Source organism: Hydra vulgaris, chromosome 13, assembly GCF_038396675.1.
Source record: "Hydra vulgaris chromosome 13, alternate assembly HydraT2T_AEP".
Taxonomy (NCBI): domain Eukaryota; kingdom Metazoa; phylum Cnidaria; class Hydrozoa; order Anthoathecata; family Hydridae; genus Hydra; species Hydra vulgaris.
The window spans coordinates 35504332-35528208 of NC_088932.1; the positions used below are offsets into that span (position 1 = coordinate 35504332).

The 23877-nt window shown below is 28.0% G+C and overlaps 1 protein-coding gene across 3 annotated transcripts in view; it reads left to right on the plus strand.

The window, feature by feature from the left end:
* Nucleotides 1-23226, plus strand: part of LOC100202963 (uncharacterized) — an 88012-nt gene extending 64786 nt beyond the window's left edge. For all 3 annotated transcript variants that reach the window (XM_065814886.1, XM_065814885.1, XM_065814887.1), the window contains exons 13-27: nt 50-200; nt 287-331; nt 533-619; nt 1117-1167; nt 1736-1797; nt 1977-2054; nt 7774-7845; nt 8196-8256; nt 11856-11925; nt 12620-12724; nt 13155-13229; nt 22073-22149; nt 22224-22259; nt 22340-22390; nt 22658-23226. In XM_065814886.1, coding sequence (XP_065670958.1) covers nt 50-200; nt 287-331; nt 533-619; nt 1117-1167; nt 1736-1797; nt 1977-2054; nt 7774-7845; nt 8196-8256; nt 11856-11925; nt 12620-12724; nt 13155-13229; nt 22073-22149; nt 22224-22259; nt 22340-22390; nt 22658-22873 — 1237 coding nt within the window. In that variant the 3' untranslated portion in view covers nt 22874-23226. The remainder of the gene's footprint in view (nt 1-49; nt 201-286; nt 332-532; nt 620-1116; nt 1168-1735; nt 1798-1976; nt 2055-7773; nt 7846-8195; nt 8257-11855; nt 11926-12619; nt 12725-13154; nt 13230-22072; nt 22150-22223; nt 22260-22339; nt 22391-22657) is intronic.
* Nucleotides 23227-23877: the final 651 nt, after the last annotated feature.

The following is a 23877-nucleotide window of genomic DNA, read 5'->3' on the forward strand; positions in this document are numbered from 1 at the left end:
ATTAATAGCTATTTGTACAAGGGTTTTTACTTTTTTGAAAAAACTTTAGGTTGTTTGTGGCTAATCAAAAAATGACCAGCAATATAAAACGTAATTTGTGCACAAATGCATCTCACTGTGTAACAACTGCTGATTATGATTATGCAGAAATATGTAAATATATAAACAAACTGGCAAGGGAAAACAATGAGAGCATATGGGTAAGTATGTGTGTTTTGTGGCCAAGTTCTAGCTTTTTACTTTTGATGTATTAATTTGTCTTAAGCTTTTATTTATAAAAATTTAGATCACTCCAGATACATCTGTGTTTATTGCTTCTAACATTCCTGGAGTAAGTTAACTATAAATTACTTTATTAATTTACTTTGTTAAATTATTAGTTTAACTATTGCATATGGACATTAATTAATACTGATAATTAAATTTATTTGTAAAAAACAATTAATATTAATAATAGTAATATGTATATCATTATTATTATTAGTTGTTTTTTTTTAAATACATTTAATTATCAATATTAAATAATGTCCAGGAACTTCAATTTGTTAAAGATTCACCTATTCAATTGCCTAAAGCAAAGAAAAATGCAGTTGAACTTGAAGGAATGAGGTCTGCTAATGTAAGTTCAATTGTTAAATATTCTCATTTCTTTTTTAAACATTCTTTACTTGATTTTTATTTTTTTTATTTTGGAATAATTAATTTCCCTCAGAAGAAACAAAAGTATATTTTTTAGATATAAAAGATCTAACAGTTAATTAAATTAATTAAAAGTTGTTTGATTATAAAGTTTGTCAAAAATTTTATCATAAAGTTGTCAGTGCTGTGGCACCCCAAAATTAGTTATTAATGCACATTTTATCTTTAAGTTTGTATTAATTATTTTGTGTAGTTTGAAGGGAAATGCTATTTAATTTGAGTTAAAAAGTGTACAAAATCCTTTATACACATATATATTTATACCTAGATAAATACATACAAACAAACAAACAAACAAACATACATACATACATACATACATACATACATACATACATACATACATACATACATACATACATACATACATACATACATACATACATACATACATACATTCATATGTGCTGTTTTTAGATAAAAGATGGCATTGCTATTATGGAGTACTTTGTTTGGCTGGAGAAACAGGTAATTCAATATTAAAGTTATATGTATTTTGTATTCATAATAAGGTTGCGAGTGAAATGCTCTGGAAATTGACTTAATTAAATTTTTAATTAAAACTAAAATGGTTGTATGAGCTTAAAAAAAAAGAAAACAAGACCTTACTACAGTGACTACAAATGTGCTTCTTTAAAGTATATTTTTTATTTAATAAAAGATTTTTCTAAAATAAAATAATGATTTTAAAGACATTCTGTTATTTTGTTCATAGTTGTATTAATGTGTCAATATCTTTCACTAATATCTTTTTAAAAATCACTGTATTAATTCAGATTCCTGAACTAGGAAAATGTGTTTTTAAAATTCCAGAATTTAATATATGGCACTAGATTCCTTGTTCTTAACTTTTAATAACCAACAGTTTTTACTTTCAAATTGTAGTTACCCAGCATGCAGTGTGGTGTAAAGTTGAATATTACTAACTTATTGTTCATTTTAACAATAAATTTTTTTAACTTTATTAATACATTCTAATTATATTGTTATGTTTTATATTGTTATTTATATCTCATTTAATAATTACTTTTTGTAGGTTTCAAAAGGGGAAGTTGTTACAGAAATGTCTGGTGCTGATCGACTTCGTTATTTTAAAAGGTGTTTTCATTTTTATTTTTATATATTTGTTCTTGTTTATTAAACTTTTATTTAGAAATCTTGTGTGTGTATTAGTTATTATGTGTGTATTATTATTAGTAAGTTATGACCTGTTTTTATGTGTTGCTAATTTGTATATTTGTGTAAATTATAAAATATGTAAATATTTGCATTGTTAGCAAACAAGATAAATACTATGATTTGAGCTTTGCCACTACTTCAGCTTACGGACCGCATGGAGCCATTATTCATTACAAGTAAATAGTTTATGTTTTATTTTAAATTTGTTAACAATGATTATTTTCAAGTTTTTTAATATACATACAAATCTCTCTCTCTCCTTCTCTATACATTCTATATCAACTTACTGTAAAATCATCCTCTTTAGTTATACCCTGGTTAGGATGGACCATTCGCTAACTCATACTGTTTTTTAAGGTCCCTGTGGCAAAAATTTTTGCTTCACTAAGATTTTTATTTTGAATTGCATACAAGTTCATATATTAACAAAACTTTCAATACTTCAATAAAAACTCCAAACTTTGAATTCTCAAAAATAAAATACCTTTGCGTCAAATATAATTAAACACAACTAAACATTTTCACTGATGTTTTCAATTTGGTCAAACTTTGAATAAATTCTATTTATTAATGACTATTATATTAAAAATTCAAAAACATTAATTAAAATTCAAAACTTAGAATGTTCCAAAATTACCTTTGCATCAAATGTAATTTAACAAATTAAACATTTTCACTGATATCTTCAATTTGGTTAATTTTTGATTAAATTTTATTTACTCAAAATGTCGAAGGTTGCTAAAAGAAAGCTAATAAGTAGAACTATTACAGAAAAATACATAATACTAATAGAACTCGATAAAGGAGAATTATCTATACCAAAGCAAATCTTGTCTGGATGATCAAAAGAAAAAAACACAATATATCATAATACTATGTTAAATACATAATATAGTTTCAATAAATCAGATATTTTTAAAAAGTCAGATAAAACGAGAGGTTTGCTTAATTCGGACATTTGCTAAGTTGTACAATTTATATATACCCCTTAAGAGTACGAGTTAAGGGGATTCTACTCTGTGTGTGTGTGTGTGTGTATATATATATATATATGTATATATATATATATGAATATATATATATATGTATATATATATATATATGTATATATATATATATATATATGTATATATATATGTATATATATATGTATATATATATATATATATATATATATATATATATATATATATATATATATATATATATATATATATATCGTCCCCTCAGTATTATCTTGTTCTATCTACAAATTTTTTTTTTTTGCAAAAACCAATTTTTATTGTTTAAAAAAGTATAATGTATTATTTCCACTTATCAATAAATTATTACCTTCTCTGCTTCGTCAAGATTTATTCAATTTGACTTTGTTCTAATTACAATTTTACGTATTTTGTTAGTTTTATCTTATTCTATTTCACTTTTTTAAAACATTTTAGTATTATAATGTTCTAATGCCCAAATCTGCAAATCAATGTTGTAGCGCAAGTCACGTGACTTTTTATTTTGATATTTTCAAAATGTCGTCAAGTAAGTTTATTGGTTTAGTTACAAAAGAAACAGTTGACTTTGAATTACTTAATACCGACTCGTAAGTAGTTTCTATTACTATGGTAATTTTAAAATTTGAAAATAAAAAGGAAAATTTTATTTTTCCGATAATTGGATTCCATTTTATGTTCTTTTAACGATAAAATAGTCAACTATTATATCGTGCATTATCAACTATTATATAAATATCGAGCATTAAAGGGTTAAAATAACTTAAGACTAGCTCTCATACACAGTACTAGTAGTTAACTAACTATAAATCTATATGTATAACTATATATATATAACTATATGTATAACTATATATATTGTGCCTTTAAATAACTATATATATATTGTGCAAAGTCTTTAAGTAAGACTAAATTCTTTATATTATTTATTTCCTAACTTTAAAAAAATAACTTGTATTACCCTGCTAATTACGATGCTTATGAATTCCAATTGTCATTAGTTTTTGATTTTTTTTTAATATTATGTTGTTTTTAAATGTAGCTAAAGTTTATACTTTTTATTTCTACAGTGTCGATTCAAGTTTCCACAATAAGCTACTACATACGGATTTAGAAATAGTTGTGCCAATAGAGCAACTCTCGACAAAAAAAAAAGTTGGACGTAAAAGAACCAGAAATCCAGATAGCTGGAAATACAATGTCAATAAAAAAAGGTGTCAAGCTGGCCAGGAGTAGAAAAGCAGGAATAAAGTGATAAGAAGAAAGAGAGAGATCAATAATGAGAAGGACTGTACTAACTGTAAATTTAAATGCCACATTTATTTTCCGCAAGAGCAACGGGAGTTATTATTTAACAAATTTTGGGGACTCAATGATGGCCTCAAAGCACACTTTTATAGTGAAAATACAACACGTATTGTGAAAAAAACTAAACGAACACTTGCAATTTCATCGAGGCGGCGATACTCATTTGCCTACTTTTTTCACCTGGCAGGGATTCCCATCAGAGTTTGCAAACCTTTCTTTTTAAACACTCTTGACATAAGCCAACAAAGAATTTGATATTTTTATAAACATTTCCAAACAGATACAAACACGCCTACCCCAAGAAAACAAGGTAAACATACAAAAAAGAAAATTCCTGACGCGGTCAGAGATGGCGTTAGGAAACACATATATGGTATTCCGGTAATAGACTCGCACTAATGCCGTGCTAATACAAATAGAAAATACTTTGAGTCTGAATTGTCTATTAGTCGACTGTATGAGCTTTACCAAGATTTTTGTCAGCAAAAACGATTTCAACCGGCTAAAAAGCACTTATACTCTGAAATTTTTTTAACTGAGTTCAATATTTCTTTCTAGCAAAGAAAAAAAGATAGGTGTGATAAGTGTGAAATTTTTAAAATCAAAAGTGCTGAAGGTATTTTAAGTGATTGTGAACGGGCTCAGCATCTAAGTCATATTGAACAAAAAGAAGATGCACGCGAAGAGCGCAAAAAAGACAGACAGTCAGGACATCCTGTTCTCTGTTTTGATTTACAAAATGTTTTAACAGTTCCCAAGGCTGAGATATCCAACTTCTTTTATCTTAGGAAGCTGTCTGTTTATAACATGACAGCACATCTTTCTTTAGATAAAGATGTTTATTGTTGTATCTGGTCTGAAAGCCAATCTGGCAGAGCCGGAAATGATTTGGCATCTGCAATCCTACGAATTTTAGAATCTGTGCTTACCACCCATCCACAACTTAAGAACCTCATTTTATGGTCAGATTCTTGCGTTCCGCAAAATAGAAACAGTATTATGAGCACAGCAATAAAGCATTTTTTAAATGCTCATCCTGATGTTGAATCTATCACTCAAAAGTTTTCTGCAAGCGGACATGGCTGTGTTCAAGAGGTTGATGCGGTTCATAGCAGCATTGACCAAAAATTAAAAAAAACTGAGGTATACAGTCCACTGGGTCTGATCAGAATACTAAAGTCTGTTAGGCGACAGAAACCTTTCAATATCCTGCAGATGAAAGATGTTGATTTTTTAAATATTCAAGCTGGAGCTAAAAGCTATAACTTTACCAAAGTGCCCTTTACTCAAGTAAAGCAATTAAAATACTATTCCAATCATCCTTTTACTATTTCATTTAAAACAAAACATGCAGACGGCTTCACCTCAGTTTTTGCAGGTGTCCAATCATTAAGAAAAAAGAAATCTACATCATATCCCATAACTGCACCAAAACTGTCAATTCAGACCAAAAAAAGCCACTTACTTTCAAAAGAAAAGAATGAAGATATTAAAAAAATGATGCCCTACATGCCTGAGATTGATAGAAATTATATGGCAACTCTTTGTGTTTAGTAATTCATATGCATCTCCCATGTACTTTTCTTAATTATTTTTATGTCTTAATATAGTTTCATGAAAAAAAAAATGTTTTACTTGAACACAACCAAATAATGTCTAAAACAGGGGTGGATCCAGGTCATTGTCCTAGGGGGGAGGGGGTTATATGACCAAAAAAAATGATTTTTTCAGCTAAAACCACTGTTTCATTTGATCATTTTTCCAACTAAGTTCAATAATTCTTTCCGGCAAAGAAAAAAAGATAGGTGTAATTAGTGTAAATTTTTTAAAATCAAAAGTGCTGAAGGTACTTTAAATGATTGTGAACGGGCTCAGCATCTAAGTCATATTGAACAAAAATAAGATGCACGCGAAGAGCGTAAAAAATGCTTATAAATTAGTTTACTAGTAAATATATTAAATGTGTATATAACTAACTTTTTTTTGCCAAAAATTCAAATGTTGCAAAATAATATTTTGTATTTTTATTTTTTTTTAATTTCTATCAATAATATTTTGAAGATTGATAATTCTTAAGATGGGGGGAGGGGGATACTCCCATCTTTGTATCCGTCCTTGGTAAGAAATACATTCAAAACATTCACCAAATAAGACATTTGTGCATGTTTGGACAAACTATAATTAAAAAAACCCAAAGAAATTGACATAGAACATTATACAATTTTTGTATTTTGTAAAGTTTGTCAGTAATTTGTTCTCAAAAAGTCAAAAATCATTTTTTTAAACACTAAATACACAATAATTTTCTAAAAATGGTTTATAAGGGTATTATATATTGACCTTGACAATTTTATAATAACAAAATTTGGTGCAAAGTTTATTTTGAACATTTTTAGGGCTTTTGAAAATTCAAATGCCTTTTTTTCAAAACCATAGTTTAGCGACATAGAACAAGATAATACTGAGGGGACGATATATATATATATATATATATATATATATATATATATATATATATATATATATATATATATATATATATATATATATATATATATATATATATATATATATATATATGTATATATAGTGAGGAGTAGGGCACAATGAAACAGTAATTGAAAAGGCATATTAAGAGTTGTAACAACCACTTTCTTATGGTGAAACAGTTACTACTAGGGCTATGTTCTGGCAAAAAAACTTATATCATTTGACATCATTAGGCCTGTGAGGGGTCAAAATTTGTGTTTTTTTGATGAAAAAGTAATTAATTAGTTTTTAAAGTTCATAAATTTTAAGGTATCTTATTCAACGTGTTTATCGGTAAGTAACATTATTTTGTAACCTAAAGTCTGTGGGCTCTTTACTTCATTAAATAAAATCATTAAAAACAAGTTGATACTAAAAATAAAGTTGTTTTGATTGTTTTCCATTAGCAAGTATAGGGTAACTTGACACTGCACTTGTAGCCCTAAAGCTGTAGAACAGTACTCCATTGTGTCATAAACAATTCTAAAAATCATTTTTAATATTTACAGTAAATTTATTTCTTTTTTATTGAGGCACCATGATACAAATGTGTATCATGGTGCCCAACTCTCCCTTATATGTATTGTTAATGTAATATTGTATTAAAATACGAAATTTTTAATTGTAAAAAAGTGCTCAATAGCTTAGAAATTTAATTTAAATTTTTAAAGTAGAGCTTTAAATAACTATAATGATAATAAACAACAATTTATGGAACTTGAAGTTTCATGCCAAATCATTGTTCATAAAATACAAATTTAAAAATAAAAAAAAGCATTTAAAAATATTACAAATATAATGGAACAAGTTCTGACATCTCTATAGCAATGTTAGATCTAACAAAAGAAAAAATTAGATATAATAATGGTTGCCTAATCACCAGTGTTGTAAGAAGACATGTATATATATTTATACCTACATATACATATATGTATATAATTTATTTTATTCTATTATTACATGTATGTATATATATTTATAGATATATATACATATATGTAATTTAATAGTTTAAATAATAAATTTAATTAAGTATTAAATAATTTTAATATTTTAGGTCAGAAGTTGAAACAAATATTCCAATTAAATCTGACTCTTTGTACCTACTTGACTCGGGAGCTCATTTTTAGTAAGTTTTATATGAATAAAAATATTTAATGAAAATTACTTTACAATAATTATAACATAACCTTAAATAGTACTTATATTTTGTATATATTGTATATAGATTTTTATATTTTTGTATTTATTTGAAGTTAGAGAGTGAATGCAGTAATTAAACTGTAACCACTCTCTAACCATAAACTTAGAGTGGTCAAAACCTAATTTCAGACATTTTTTTTAAGCGGTTTTTGTAGTTTGAAAAACTTTTACGTAACTTTTTTGTTAGCATATAATGATTAGAGTTATTATTCTTTTGTATTTATGTTTTTAATGGTTGATGTGAGTTATGTACTTTGTAAAATATTTAATTGTTAGTGATGGCTCGACAGATATAACAAGAACCATTCATCTGGGAACTCCAACCGAGAAGCATAAAGTGAGTAAATAACTTTTAAACTTGAAAACAAGTTGTGAATAAAAAATAAAAAATACTGCATAAAATAGTGTAATGCGTTTCTACTAACAAAATAACATTTTTAAACCTGAAACATAAGTTTTAATTGTCAGCAAATAATTCTATGTAATTTTACTGTATCTAGTCTAGTCTGCACATAAATGAATGTGCATAGGCAATTACTATAGTTAATATAATTACTATAATTATCAACAATACCCCAAAAAATGTACTGCTTTGTTTTTACAAAAAATGTTCAAAATGTTTTCAAAATTTTTGAAAAAATAAATAAAACTTTTCCATGGACAAGATCTCAAGTTATCTGAAAAGTTGCTCAGTTTTTCAGGTGAAATTGAAAACATTTTTTTATTTAGAGGGCAAGTATATTTTATCAAATTTTAAAAGTTTAATAAGTACAGTTACGGACTTAATTTTAGACTCAAAGTGATAAAATCAAAATTTTCATGATGAAAGTGTGAAAATAGCATAATAAGTATGATGCATGCATAAATAACTTGATGAATAAATTTGTTTCATGGATTTAAATATGATGATATAATATGCAAAAATAGCATCTGACGGATTTGGAATTCCAGTAAAAATGTTAATTATGTATAAATAAGGAAACGATTATTGTTATCAATTATTTATTAAAAAGTTGTGAATTTGTATAGCTGGCTAATTTTTTAACTTGTTTTATTTCAGTCATTTTAAAATATCATAATGGGGAAGAAGAAAACATTAAATGAATCGATTAGATCTTAAGTTATTTTATTATTTGAGGAAAATTATAACACAAGGGACATTCATCCAGGTTGGGAATATCACAATCTTCAGCATCGCGTGTTGTAAGGCAGTTTAGTTCTTCTGGTTCAATCAAACCTAAACATCATCCTGGTAGACCAAGGCTTATTTCAGCGCAGAAAGAACGTTTAATTCGACAAGAAGTAATGAAAACACCAATTATTACATCTTCAGCTATCAAAAGGAGTTTAAATTTGAATGTTTCCACTCATCATATTCGACGTATTTTATGCAACAGACTTTCTATGCGGGCGTCAAGGTCTTTAAAGAAGCCTTTTCTTTCTGATATCCAACGGAAGAAGAGAATATTGTTTTGTAAGAAGTACTATCATTGGACATCAGAAGATTGGGCAAAAGTCATGTTAAGTGACGAGAGTAATTTTCATTTGATGGCAAGCTATAAACAATGGGTTCGACGTCCTAAACATTCATCAGCAACTGACCCAAGGTTTACAGTTCCAACTGTTAAGCACCCTGCTCATGTGATGGTGTGGGGGTGCTTCTCAGCACATGGCCGTGGTTCCATTCGATTTATAAATCAAGGAGAAATTTTAATTTCAACAGCGTACATTAATATTTTGAATGACGGTTTGGAACGATTCATGGCGATTCACAATTGCACCGTGTTCCAGCAGGACTCAGCCCCCTGCCACATCTCAAAGCAAACTAAAAACTGATTTATATAAAAAAGAATTGAATTATTGGACTGGCCTTCAAACCCGTTCGAAAACCTATGGGTTTTAATTAAACGCCGAGCTGCCGAAGAAAAGCCTTCCTCCATCCCGGATTTAATTGAAAAAATTAAAGTTATCTGGTGCTCATTTTTAGCTGAGATCTGGTGGATTCAATGCCGCAGCGCATTAAAGAAGTACTAAAATTGAAAGGACAATGCAAGTATTAGCAGGCTGTAATAAATCATTATTTTTATTATCATTTTTAAATATATGGTTATGGAATTAAGTTTTTTGTTAAAATTGAAGTCTGAGTCTAAAATTAAGTCCGTAATTGTATATTTTATGAAATTTAAAAAATTACTAACTTAAAACTAAACTAAAGGGGTGGATTATTGTGCAACATTAACAAATATAGACAAACTGCAAAATTTAACCAAAAATACATGTGCACTTGTTTAAATGTGCTTTTCTATCAAAGAATTTTAAAACATTATTTTATCTTCAGCGACCTTTGAGTTAACCAAAAACAATGCATCCATGATAATTTACGGGAGATCATAATGTTTAAAAATACTTATTTAGGATTTACCGAGTCTCATTGCATTACACCTAAACAGTGAGTTAATTCTTTGAGGAAAACCAGTAAATATGTTCATTTATTTTTTATTGAACCATTAGTAATATACACTTATACACTTATAAAAGCCTCGAACCCCTTCTTCATCTATTATGCTGGCATAGATGTAAACCTGTGTTACATTGTTTACTGCCTAGGGTGATGAATGCTGGATTTTCCTGACTCTACTCATAGATTTTTGCTTGTGTCTCCTTGATAATGGTTATGCAACTCTTCCTGTTATTTTCTAATAACGTTACAGCTCTAAAACTTAGTTTAATAGTTCTGAGGATTGCTGGTAGTAAGGTTTACCAAACTCTGTAGTAGCTCTATTGGTGACTTTAATGCTCATTACACTGAGTGGCCCGGCTCTAATGCCACTGAAACTGCTGACACTAAAGCCTATAACTTCTGCATTTCTCAATCTCTTACTTATATAGTTAACTTTGTGACTCATTTTCTTGATGACCCTAATCATTTTCCTTCACTCCTTGATTTATGTCATGTCTCTCATCCTAGCTTGTGTTCAGTTTCTCCTTTTTCTCCTTTAGGTGGTTCTGACCATCCAATGGTCTCTTTAAATCTTTAATCTCGTACTTCCTTTTTGGACTCACCACACTACTCACTACTACCCTAAAGCTGACTAGGATTAGTTTTGTGCTATTTTCTTTGTGGCAGTTCTTGGGCTGATATCTTTTCTCTCTCAGCTTATAAATGTGTCTTCTACGTAACCTGGATTCAGCCAGGAATAAAAGCTTTTATTCCTTCTTATTGATTGCAAGTCAAGCTTTATTCTACTCCATGATTTTTACCTTCTTGTGTAGCTGCTATTTCTAATTGTAATCATTGTTTTTATCTTTTTCAAAATAACTCTCTTGAGAACAAACAGAATTACTGCAAGAAATCGGTGTTAAAAGGTACTGTCTGGTTCTAAGCCCCATTATTCTCAGTTCACTAAATCCCATACTTTATCTCAGAAGTTAGGCTTTAGAGACTTTTGGAAAATCTTCAACAGCGTCATTAACAAGGATAGATCTGACATTCCATCTCTCATTCATGGAACTGATCTTATTACCTCTACCAAGGATCTCTCTCTCTCTCTCTCTCTCTCTCTCTCTCTCTCTCTCTATATATATATATATATATATATATATATATATATAATTGTTAAAAAGCACTCATCTAAATATCAGTTACAGTCTGTTTACCTTTCAGCAGCTATATTTGGTTTGTATTATTTTTTAATTCATAAGTTTAATGCTCCCACACTTGTGTGGTTTGGATAGAACTTCATGATCTTATTAATTTCTAATTCAATATCTGTAGTTAATGTTTTCTTAAAAATAGTTTTTGCTGGACTTTCCTGGAATCTTGGCAAACTGTGAAAAAATATCCAGTTATCCTAAGAATGTTAAAAGTTTAGGAATTTTTTATTGGGTGAGAATATCAAATATGTATATATCTTTTTTTTTTTTTTTGAATTGTAGGAGATGTTTACACATGTTTTAAAAGGCGCAATTGGATTAGCATCTGCTGTTTTCCCAAAAACTACATATGGTAAAAAAAAAACATTTTTTTAAAAACAATACTAAAGGTTATATATATCTGTGTTGATATAAATTGATTATTATATAAAATGTATAAATCTAAAACTTATTTATCTATAAATTATAAAAATAAAAATTATATATATTATATCTATATATTCTAAAAATTTTATATTTCTTCTACACTTTTTAATGTTAACAATTATTTTACTGTTATATATTATTTTATGTTATATATGATATATTTATTATGTTGTATATTATTTTATTTAAAAGACTTATTTTGGAGCTTTAAGATTTACAGAGTCCAGCTAAAATTAAGAAAATATTTATTCTAAACATTATCATTTTTTCGAGATTTCCATCTTCACATTTTATTAAAACTGTTGTTTTTAATATGTTTGTATTGTGTATATATTTTTTAATAATTTTATCATAGGTAGTTTTATTTTTTTATTTTCACAAAGATTTTTTTTTTTTTAATTTACAAAAATCTCTTTTTTTCTTTTAATTTTTTCAAAAATTAAAAGAAAAAAAGGAGGAAACAACTTTACTAATGATCTAGTTCTATCTCTCTGTGCTTTGTTTTTATTAGATCCATCTCTCTTTATTTTTTGTATCAAACTTTTAGATATGGCTAATTTTAGTATTACTTTAATATACAAAGTAGAAATGTATAAATAGTTATATGTTATTTGAATTAGGTACTAACATTGAAGTATATGCTAGAGATAGTCTATGGAAACAAGGATTAGATTATACTCATGGAACAGGACATGGAATTGGTTCTTTCTTAAGTATTCATGAAGGTAAAATACATATTTAAAATAAATGTGTGTGTGTGTGTGTGTGTGTGTATATATATATATATATATATATATATATATATATATATATATATATATATATATATATATATATATATATATATATATATATATATATATATATATATTTATATAATACTATTACTGTTCAGCGTGGATTAAAATTAGTTTTAAAATGTTTCTAGATGTATTAGTGAAGTAACAATTCAATTCAATAAATCTTTATTTATAACAATTCAATTCTTTATTAGTTTTTAAAAAAAAATTAATTTGAACTTTATTGAAGATAAAATATTTTATAGATAAAATAAAATTTTTATAGATAAAATAAAATATTTTGACATTTTTAAAAAAGAGAGTTACAAAAAGTTACAGTATTAAGTTTAATTTACACTTGATTGTTTAAATTTAGGTCCTTCATCAATATCTGGTGGAAAAACTAGAGATGGTGAAGTACCTTTCTCAGAAGGAATGGTGTTTTCAGATGGTAAAATTTTAATTTTTAATAACCATGCCAACCACCAAAATGGAAGTCATTTTTGTTTAGTTTGTACACTACATTATGAAAACTTTGAAAAAATATAGGTAAAGTAAAAAAAACAATTTTTCAAAAAAAAGTAGCTTTTTTTTGTTATAATTGGGAAAAAGTAGGGTTCGGAACTTATGTGCATATCGGCGAATATATGCGCATACCATTCAAAAGTTATGTGCATAATTATGCGCATATTATGCTTATGATGTGCATATATGTTTAACAGATGAATGGTATGTAAAATTGATTAAATATTGTCAAATATAGAAGATGTTTTTTAAATCAAACGTAGGCAACTTTAAATTAAAGCAAATAATTTTTCATTTGATTTTCTGTAATTAATTTTATTAGTAAATATTTCAAAATATTTTCATGACTTTTAAACAAATTTCTAAACACAAAACTAAACAATTTAATTTATTTTTGTATTATACATTTGCTCATTTATAATATCTTCACACTCAAACTCGCTGAGGACTGTTCCTTCCTTTAAAATGTAGTCATTTTTGTTGTTTGTATCCATCAAAACACTATTGGTATATATAAAAACTAATTTTTTTGCGCGTTCGTTTTTCAAGCGATTTCTCAATCGTGAATAAATAATTTGAAAAGTCAACTATAAGTTGAAAAGTTTTCTCTGCTGTTGCTGACAAACAAATCATTTAACAATAAATTTTTCAACTTCAGAGACTGCTGGATATTTCTGACAACAAACAATGTTCCAATAATTTTTTGCGCTCATTTTGAAACTTGTCTCTTCTTTTTTCTATCGGTGTTGTCATTTCTCCAACAAATTTAATCATTTCACCAACAAATTTAATCATTTCACTTTGTTGGATTTGTTTTAGAGGCTAATTATGAAATCACCAAAATAATAGTACACCAAAGATAATGGGGCATCATTATTTTCAAGTTTTTCAATGATGTTAGATGGATATTCGATATCTTTCTCTAGTTTTGCCTAACTATCCCAGAAAGTATTTGATTTAATTAGTGTTAAAACAGTGGCGGAATTTGTTTTTGGAGCAATTTCTTTTAGTGATGCATTTTCTTCTTCCGCAAGTTCCAATCAAAACATACTTTGCCATACAAAGGTCATTCATTGAATTAAATTGACTGAGCCATTGAGTCGGAACAGCCATTGTGAGTGAGCAAGGAATATTAGCTGCGATTCTCTTTTCTTTGAACTTTGTTTTAACAATGTGATGATTTTTCACAAACTTGATGATTTTCTCAGCTTTTTTGATGGTCTTTGAACTTTCAGGAGTACTCAAAATGTCCTTAACAAAAAGATTCATGCCGTGTGCTACACAGCCATACGTCGAGATGTGTGGAAATTTTTCTTCAATTAATTTCCAAGCAGCTTTTATTACTGGAGTGTTATCAGTGATAATGCTTTTTAACTTTTGTGGGCAGAGAGTTTCAATTACTTCAATGATGACACCAGCAACAGCTGCAGCGTTTTCATTTATGCCCGATGTGTTAATTGTATAGAAGTATAGAATAACAGTTTTGTATTTGGTACCTTGATACAAAATTTCACTAATCATCGCCCTAAAATTTTTTATCCAACCATCACTGACGAACGTTAAATTTTCATATGATTCGAGAATTTCTTCCAATTTAGCAGAGCATTCTGCACACTTTTTATCAAGAAGCAAACCTGACAGCGTTTTCGTTCACGGTATTGATGATGCATACTATGGATTAAGTGCTTTGATCAAATCCTTAAAAGCTTCAGATTCAACAAGACGAAGAGATATTCCAGTTTGGAAAAAGTAACTTGCTTATTTCATATCAATTTCTTTTTTTGATTCTTCAGGATTTACCACATTGTCGACTACTTCGTATGTTTCAAGCTGAGATTATGATATTGTTGTTGAGGTTGATTGATGATTCGGCTTTTCGTTTTGCAAACAATTGTTTCTTATCTTCACTAGCGTTTGGACATGATGTTCGTTTATGGGGTGCGACGCGATCTTTTGCCCATTGAACTGTCTTTTAGCAGGCAATGTAAGTTCCAGTTCTCTTTATTGTATTAGGATTTTGCAAATATCTATTTATTTTAAATTTTTCCATAGTCTTTCTGTTTGAGAAAAAACGTCAAAAATTAACCTAAAAAATTTTCGGTTTTTTATTGTTTTACTTACTTATCTTTTTAATTGAAGCTTTTTTATGATAAATGACTTAAAGTTATTAATTATAAAAGTGCGTTAATTAAGGAGATTTAGTAGTGGAATTAAAAGTTCTTAACTTTTAATTCCACTTTTAAAACTGATAATTTTTTTGTTCCAAAAGCACATGAATTAAAAATTTCATGAAAACTAGAATTAAAATTTGTTTTTTGTCTGTCTAATCAAAAGAATTTAAAGGTTTTAATGATTTAAAAATGAAAAAAAGTTATGCGCGTAATTATGCGAATGTATGTGCACAATTTAACGGCGAATATCTGCGCATATAAATTTTTCTGAACCCTAGGAAAAAGTAAAAATGCATGGAATGGTGGAAAAATGGTATTGGTATGGCCAGCAATTCACACAATTAATTAAATCAACTATAATTAATTTTTTCATTGTTTCAATTTACGATTTTAAGCACCCTGTCTTCAAATTTTATTCTGTTTGTCTTGATTGCTTTAAAATTTAATTTTAGCAAAATTCCATAAATCACACGAAGTGTAATTGTTGCTATTTGGTTCAAGAAATTTTTATTAAAAGAAATTCTTTTGTTCAAGCAGAAGCCCTGAGAGACAAAATATTGCTTGCTGCTCTAACCTGTAATTGTACTTATGGCAAGCAATATTTAGTTGTGAAAAAAGAGTAGAATTTTTGTGATGTCATCATTTTTGACATCAGAAGTTTATATTCAAGAGTGTCTTCAAAAGCGACTTTGGCATTTAACTAGTAATAAATAAAAAATAAAAATTTATATTCTAATATTTGTATACTTTATATACTAAGATTTTATGTGTTAAAAAATAACCTAAACTTGCTAAAAAGTTCAGAGCGGGAGGTTGAATAAGCACGAATTTCATAAGTGTGAACTGGTATGAAGCAAAGCAGTTGCAAAAACTGACACAAGTGCGAATCGGCGTAAGTGCAAAGCAGTTACAAAAACTGGCATAAGTGCAAATTGGCACAAGTGCGCCGAATAAAATTTGCAAAAATTGGCATAAGTACCATGCTTGGTCAGTAAGCGGGAGCGATCACTCTCGATTACTGACGACGGGAATAATATTTAGTTGCAAAATACTGGCCAGATTTTTTAGTCGTTTTGAGAACTTTTAAGTTTATGTATGTTTCCATGTTTGTCCACAAAACAATAATGAAGTTAATTCTTTTGCGTGAATTTAAAAACTTTTTGTGGGATTTTTTTTTTCATGGAAACATACATACAAAGCCGTAAATCTTTTAAATTATTATTATTTGTTTACAAAAATAAATATTTTAAATTATCGATGTTTTGAAAGTTTATTATATATTATAGATTTTATTAGTATATCCTTATTTTTTATTTAAAAAGTATGTTTTTCTATGTAAATGTAATTTCGTGTATCTTTTCTTGTTTGTGTATGTATTCTAATGTAAATTTCAAGTATCTGTTTTTTATTCTATTGTTATACTTAAACCTAAAGTTACTTTTTTCTGTTTTAAATGCTAATTAAAATTAAAAAGCCCACTCACTAAACATCATCAGCGGTATTGTGAAGCAGTTCCACTTCTTCTTCATAAAGTATTTTCAACCTTTTTAGTTGGTTTCTATCTAGTTAATTTAATTTCTACAGTAACTCAATGATTTAATTATTTCATTTGTTCATCTTACTAAGAAGAATTGTTTCAAATATGTTAAAATTTTCAAACTACGCGAAGCATAAAATAGTTATTGAAAAAATTAACTTTTTTATTTGTAAAATAATTTAGCTTAAATAAAACTAAAACTAGTGTTAGTTTTATTAGAATCTTGTTGGGCTTTTCGGGACCCGGGGCTATTTTTATTTTGGAGGCCTTTTTTATGTGCTACAAAATTAAAATGACTAAAAAAAAATGTCTTCTTGATTATTTCAGGGCTTCTAACATTGCGGGGCCCAGGGCTATAGCTCCCTCTAACCCTTTAATCCACCACTGGAAATAAGACACGAGTATATAAATAAAAATTATATTATACTCTTTGATAAATAAAAGAACACTTGTTTCCTTAATATGCAATCGTAAGATGTTACTTTATATAAAAAATGTTGTTTAATTTTATAAAAAAATTATAAAAGAGCAATATTTCGAAAATATTTGTTCTAAACGTAATTTATTTTGCTTTAAGTTTTTTCGCGTTAAAAGTTATTTTCTTTTCCTTGTTTTTTTTTTGTTTTTTTTTTGTAATTGTCTCTCATTGGTTCAGTTAATCTTTTTTGTGCTTTTTTGAAATGCTCTCAAAACGACTAAAAAATCTGGCCAGTTTTTCGCAAATAAATATTATTTTCCTAGTCAATAATTGAGAGTGATCGCTCCAGCCTCTCGACAAAGCCTAAAGTGCACCAAATAAAATTGCAAATATTAACATAAGTGCAAATTAGCATTTCGCACGTATGCCAGTTCTTTTGGCACACTTATGCCAGTTCGCATTTATGCCAATTCCCACTTATGCCAGTTTTTTGCAACTGCTTCGCACTTACGCCGATTCGCACTTATGCCAATGTTTGCAAATTCTTTTGGCGCACATATGCCAGTTCGCACTTGTGACAGTTTTTACAACTGCTTTGCACTTATGCAAGTTTGCTCTTATTCAAGTTAGCACTTACGCCATTTGCACTTATGAAATTTGTGCATATTCAGTCGTCCTGACACAAGTGTGAACCAGCGTAACCGTTCAGAGGTTTAAAAGTTTATTAATACTATTTCGGCAATTGCCGAGATTAACTATATAGGAATCAATGTTTTTTAGAAAGGCGGATTTGCTGTAAAACTTCTTAACAAATTCGCCCTTTTAAAAAACACTGAATCATGATAACTTGTAAATAACTTGGGTTCAGAATAATAGAAATAAAGCTGTTGAAATAAAATTAAATTAAAGAAAATAAAAATAATAATATTTGAGCAGCCGTGGCGCAGTGGTAGCGCACTTGCCTCAGAAACAAAGGATCCATGGCTCAAACCCCACCTCTGGGCAAGTTTAGCAACATTGGTTAGGAAGGAGGCATGAAATTCCAATTAAATGCTCATCTGCGGTGCTCTGTGATAAGACCGTAAGGGCTTCTTGAGGCACCTAAATAAAATTAAGAAAATATATATTGAAAGAGGAAGTTTTTATTTTTTTTATCTTAATTGTTTACACTTTAATTTATTGTCATTTTTTATTATTTTTAGTTTGCTAGTTTTATTTACATTCGTCTTATCTCATTTTATTTTTAATTGATCAGTAACTATATTTATTTTCATTGTGATTTATTATTTTTAATGTGATTTTATCACTTTTATTATTGTTTATTTATTTTTGTTTATTACTGTTTAAGATGGTTTTGAACCAAAAGTTAGATAACTTGAGCTTTCTTTGTAGATGTCTAATTCCGTTTATCTTAAAGCATCACAAATATGGGCAATTCCATTTTTAACTTACGTTATACGCGCAACAACTTTATCAAATATTTGCCTATTTAAACTTTAAATTTAACATTTAGCTATTTTTTATGAAAGCTGTTAGTCTAAAGAATAAAATAGGCTAAAAAGTTTTGAGTCTGGCCAAAGGAGGGCGAACTTATTACTGAAAATGCCACTTAACTTACATTACACGGAAAACAAGGTAAGAAAATTGCTTCAATTTTTAGGTCAGATTTCTGCAGACCAGCTAAGGAAAATAAACTGGTTTTTTTGATACTATATATTTAACTTACGTTACCGAGCGATTATTATCGTGGAATTTTTATATCTAATATTAAGAGTTAGAGTTACGTAACAAAAGAATTGCAAAAGTATCATTAAAAGTAACTAACAAAGGAAATTTTAAAAAACTGGTGGCACTCTTCCTGAGTGATTTTTCATAGCTTTTATGAAAGCTATCAAACCGAAAACAGTTTTTCCGCAAAACCAAGACCAACTTTAAAAAATATTATTATTGTATTACAACTTATTTAAGTCGTTTAAATAAGAAAATCTTTGGTTTGTCGAAGTTTTTACTTACACTTCTTACGTTTATGCGTATTGCCTTATTTTCATTAGGTTGACTATTTAAAGGATTGCAAAGTTTTAAATTTAACTCTTTTAAAATATTTTTGATGTAAAAGCTGCTATCACAATTTAGGATGGAGAAGGGTTCAAGTATATGTGATCGTTTGTGATTGGAGGGAAGAGGTTATGAATTGACAAATATCGGGTGACATACTTATAGGTGACCCCACTTAATTGCATTTACAAACGATTTGTTTTATTAAAACAAAAATAAGAAAGGTTCTAACAGATTTTTTTTATATTAGCAAACAAATCTTTTTTTTTTTAATGTCTAAATAAAAATATAAATATAATTCTTATTTTTATTTATTTATGTATATTTATATGTCAACCAAAATAAAAATACACAAACAAGTAAAAAAACGATATAAATAATTTTAATTAAAAATAAAAATTTTTTTTTACTAAATTCTCCTAATATAAAAAGTTTCAGTTAGAACTTCTCAGGGTTAGTGTTAGGTTAGGGTTATTCTTTTACCTTGCTTTCCAGCCATCTTTAAAGCCCTGATGGCTTTAAAGATGGCTGGAAAGCAAGGTAAAAGAAAGAAACAACTTACTTGTGACACTGCACAATCAATTTACCACACGTGCAACGGTGTTGTTGAATTATGTTGATCATTATTGAATAGCTCACATCAATATGTCATTCTTAGTGAGTTTTCTACTGATCCATTGGAAAAAGAGTTTAGTAAATTGCGACAAGGTTCCAGAGGTACATTTGCTTAAAAACATTAGAAATAATTGGCTTACTGAAAAAACTGGTCAACCTATTTTCTATGATAAAGGAGTACATAAAGTTGCACAATGGGATCATCTTAAAAAGCTTTATGAACTTGAATCCAAAAATTTAGTTAAATTATCTAATTTAAACAAGGTTTCAATATTTCCAAAGCCAATTGAGAGGCAGTCAGTTTCTACCTGTTTAAGGATATTTTGTGACAAAACTTACCATGCTTTGATTAACCATCCAGGACTGCAGCATATAAAAGAAAGACAAGACACAGCAGATTTTATTAACATTGTTGTATCGTGGTGGAAAGTTCTCAATGTTAAGGGTAATCAAAGATTAAGAAAATACCATCATTAGTCAACCAGGGTTTATTTGGAACTGTTCTTTCAAAGATTTTAAAAAATGCCTGATTAATTCTATTTCCATCACGTATTATGGCTTTGACTTGACCCGATGATTCCTTTATTGGTTGGATAGTAATGCTAATTTGTTCGAAAAGAAATTGCGAGTTTAATTTACTTATAGGTATTATTTTGGCAATGAACGATGGTCCACCGAATAAGCAGTTAATCATTAAACCCAATACAGTTTTTACAAGAGAAGTTGAATCGTCCATTGCTTTTCCAAACAATGTAACACCATGATATAATAACATTTTTTTAACATAAACCTCGTCATGCAATAACAAGCAAAGTTTATGTTTTTCTTCAATAGATTGGAAAATATTTGTCAAAAAAAGCTTTTCGTTTAATTTAGAAACTTTTGAAGTTATTCTTGTCAAAGTTCTTACAGAAGGTAATTGATAATCTGTTTGCAATTGATTATACAAACTTCTGGACGTAGCAAAATACTGAAAAGATCTAATAATAATTTCTTTAGAATAAATCTTACTACCAATACACTGTGAACCCATAGAAGCTAAATGTTCTTGAATTACAATTTTTTTTCTTCCAAGAATCAAATTCTTTAAATAACGTACGACTTCTAATATTGACCATGCATTAATTTTGGAAACTCTGTTTTTAGAAATTGCAGAAATTTTAATTTTGACTCCATAGTGATGAGTTTCAAAATGCAAATCGTCACTAATCTTGATTAAAAAACATGGAACCCCATTTGAACAAGCTTGTGATTGCAAATGAATAGTGTTATTAATCATAAAACATACCGATGGAATACCTAAATCTCTTTCATTACTTAAAATAATTTTTTTTATTTCAGCAAAAGTTACTCTATCTTTTTCTAAAAAGGTTGATAGTTCATCTTGAGCGAAATTTCGAGAACACGAAGAAGCACAATTTGTTGAACGTAATGGAGGAGATTGAGTGGGAATTTGACAAGAAGATATGCCTGGCCAAACAGATGGTGGAAATTTAGGACGATATTTTCCTCTAACTTGTTGTTTTTCAAAATTTATCGGCCAATGCAACTCACAAACTACAGTGTCATTAGTTACATTTAGATTTGCATTTGGAATTACTTTAATCCACATTTGTTTTTCTTCTTCATTTTTAGGAAATCGATATACTGAGATCTTCAAATTATCCGATTTCTTTTTAGTAGATAAATAAATTGTAGTACGGCCTTAAATACAACACTTTTTACCCATATTTCAATATAACGAAAATGGCGATTATAGTTAAGTACAGTTTAAAATAAGCCCTTAGTCAAATACGCTGTTTGCGCGATGGCAAGGCCTTCAGTATAGATCGCCGTGTATAAAACCAAATGGTGTTTACGTAATAAAAGTCAGCAATAAAAGCGTATGATTGATCTTATGAATTTAAAATCTCTTGAATTTGAAAAACACTGTTTCTAATATTATTTATATAATCTGTTTATTTTTTTAATAGAACCTGGTTACTATCAACCTGGTGAATTTGGAATTCGTCTTGAAACAGCTATAGTTGTTAAAGAAAAGAAACTTAAGGTTTATTTTTTATTTTATTTTTTTTATTTATTTTTTTTAATATAAAGTTGACATCATTTCTTGCTAATTTTTAGTATGGAAGTTTTCTTGGCTTTGACGTTCTCACATGGGTAAATAATTTTAAATTCTTTGATCGAAATGTTTGAAAGTTAAATGTTTTTATTCTCTTTAATATTGCAAACTTTTTTAGATTCCGTTTGATCGCAAGTTAATTAACACTGAAATGCTTAATAAAAACGAGGTTTTGCTTTTATTTTCGTTCTTAAATTACACACCGCGATTTTTTTTTTGAAATTCGTTTAATTTTGTGTATATACTCGTAAAGGCTGTTTTATTTTATTGTGCCTGATCTATTGATATTTTCAAGTGGTAAGTATAGTGTGTTATTTTGAAATGTGTTGTTAAAAAAGTAATATTTTATCTTTAAATAATAGTTACAATTTTTACTCAATTTTTTTTTAAATTCAACCCTTAATACATACCAGAAACTTTCTCTGTCTAATTTTAGTTAGCTTGGTTGAACGTTTATTACAGTGATATAAGACGTATCATGGGTCCTCGTCTAAAAGAACAAAATAAAAATGAAGTCTATGATTATATGATAAAACAAACTGAACCATTTATAAGCTCCACCAGTTCAGCCAGTTCTGATGGATTTTCATCTTTACTTTTTCAGTTGCTAATTATTCTTATTATGTTTACAATTTATGATAAATATATGTAAATATATATATAGCTTGAGTTCCAATTAACTTTACAATATAAACTAATGAGCAACTAGTCGCAAAAGTTGTATTTTGACATATTAGTGGTGTAGACCTTCTAGTAACTTGCAAAATAATTTTTTTTATCAGAAAAATAGAAAAAGACAGATAATTATTTTTATTTTGATTTAACCATAGAATAGTTATAATCTAAAATGAAAAAGTGTATTTGTAAATAATTTTTGGTGTTCACACTATTTTATTTTTTGGTCTTTATTTATGACTTGAATTTTTGTATTTAATTTTGTATTTTTAAATCGACTAACAATACTATTTTTCCATAAATATATTGAAACATGTTAAAATTTCTAAATTGTGTTGTTGTCATTGTAACAAAATCAATTGATAATGGTACGTTGACACTATGCGGGGCTACAGACAGAGCCAATTGGTGGCCGTCATTATATAAAATTTATTTTTATAAAAGATATTACGAATAACGACGCCAATTTAAGAATTTTCAGCTAAGTTATAAAACATACGTAACAGAAAACTCTTGTTTTATGTTAAAAAAACACCTCTCGTCATAGACGTGTCAGATAGTTAAATCTACAAAAAACTTGTTCTGCAAAAAGAACATCTACTAAAAAGTAGAATAAATTTTCAGATGTCCTACTAAGGCCTAAATTGTTTTCAATCGATTATGAAATTTTTTATTTTCGACAAATTAACGATTTTTCATTTTCGACCGATTTTATATATTTTTATTTTCAAACGATGAAATAAATTAATTTTCAACCGATTATAGGCGATATTCATTTCAACCTACTAGCATGTGTTTTTTAACGTTTTTTCTTTGCGCTTATAAAGGTTTTTTTTATAAAAAGACATTAACAACAAATCAATAATAGACAAGTCTGATGTCATACTGAAATAGCTTGCTGTCGTAGACTTCAGTACATCGACTGTCTTATAGCCTGCTGTTGGTAAAAGAGTGTTGCTACATCCACTAAGGATTTGGCTG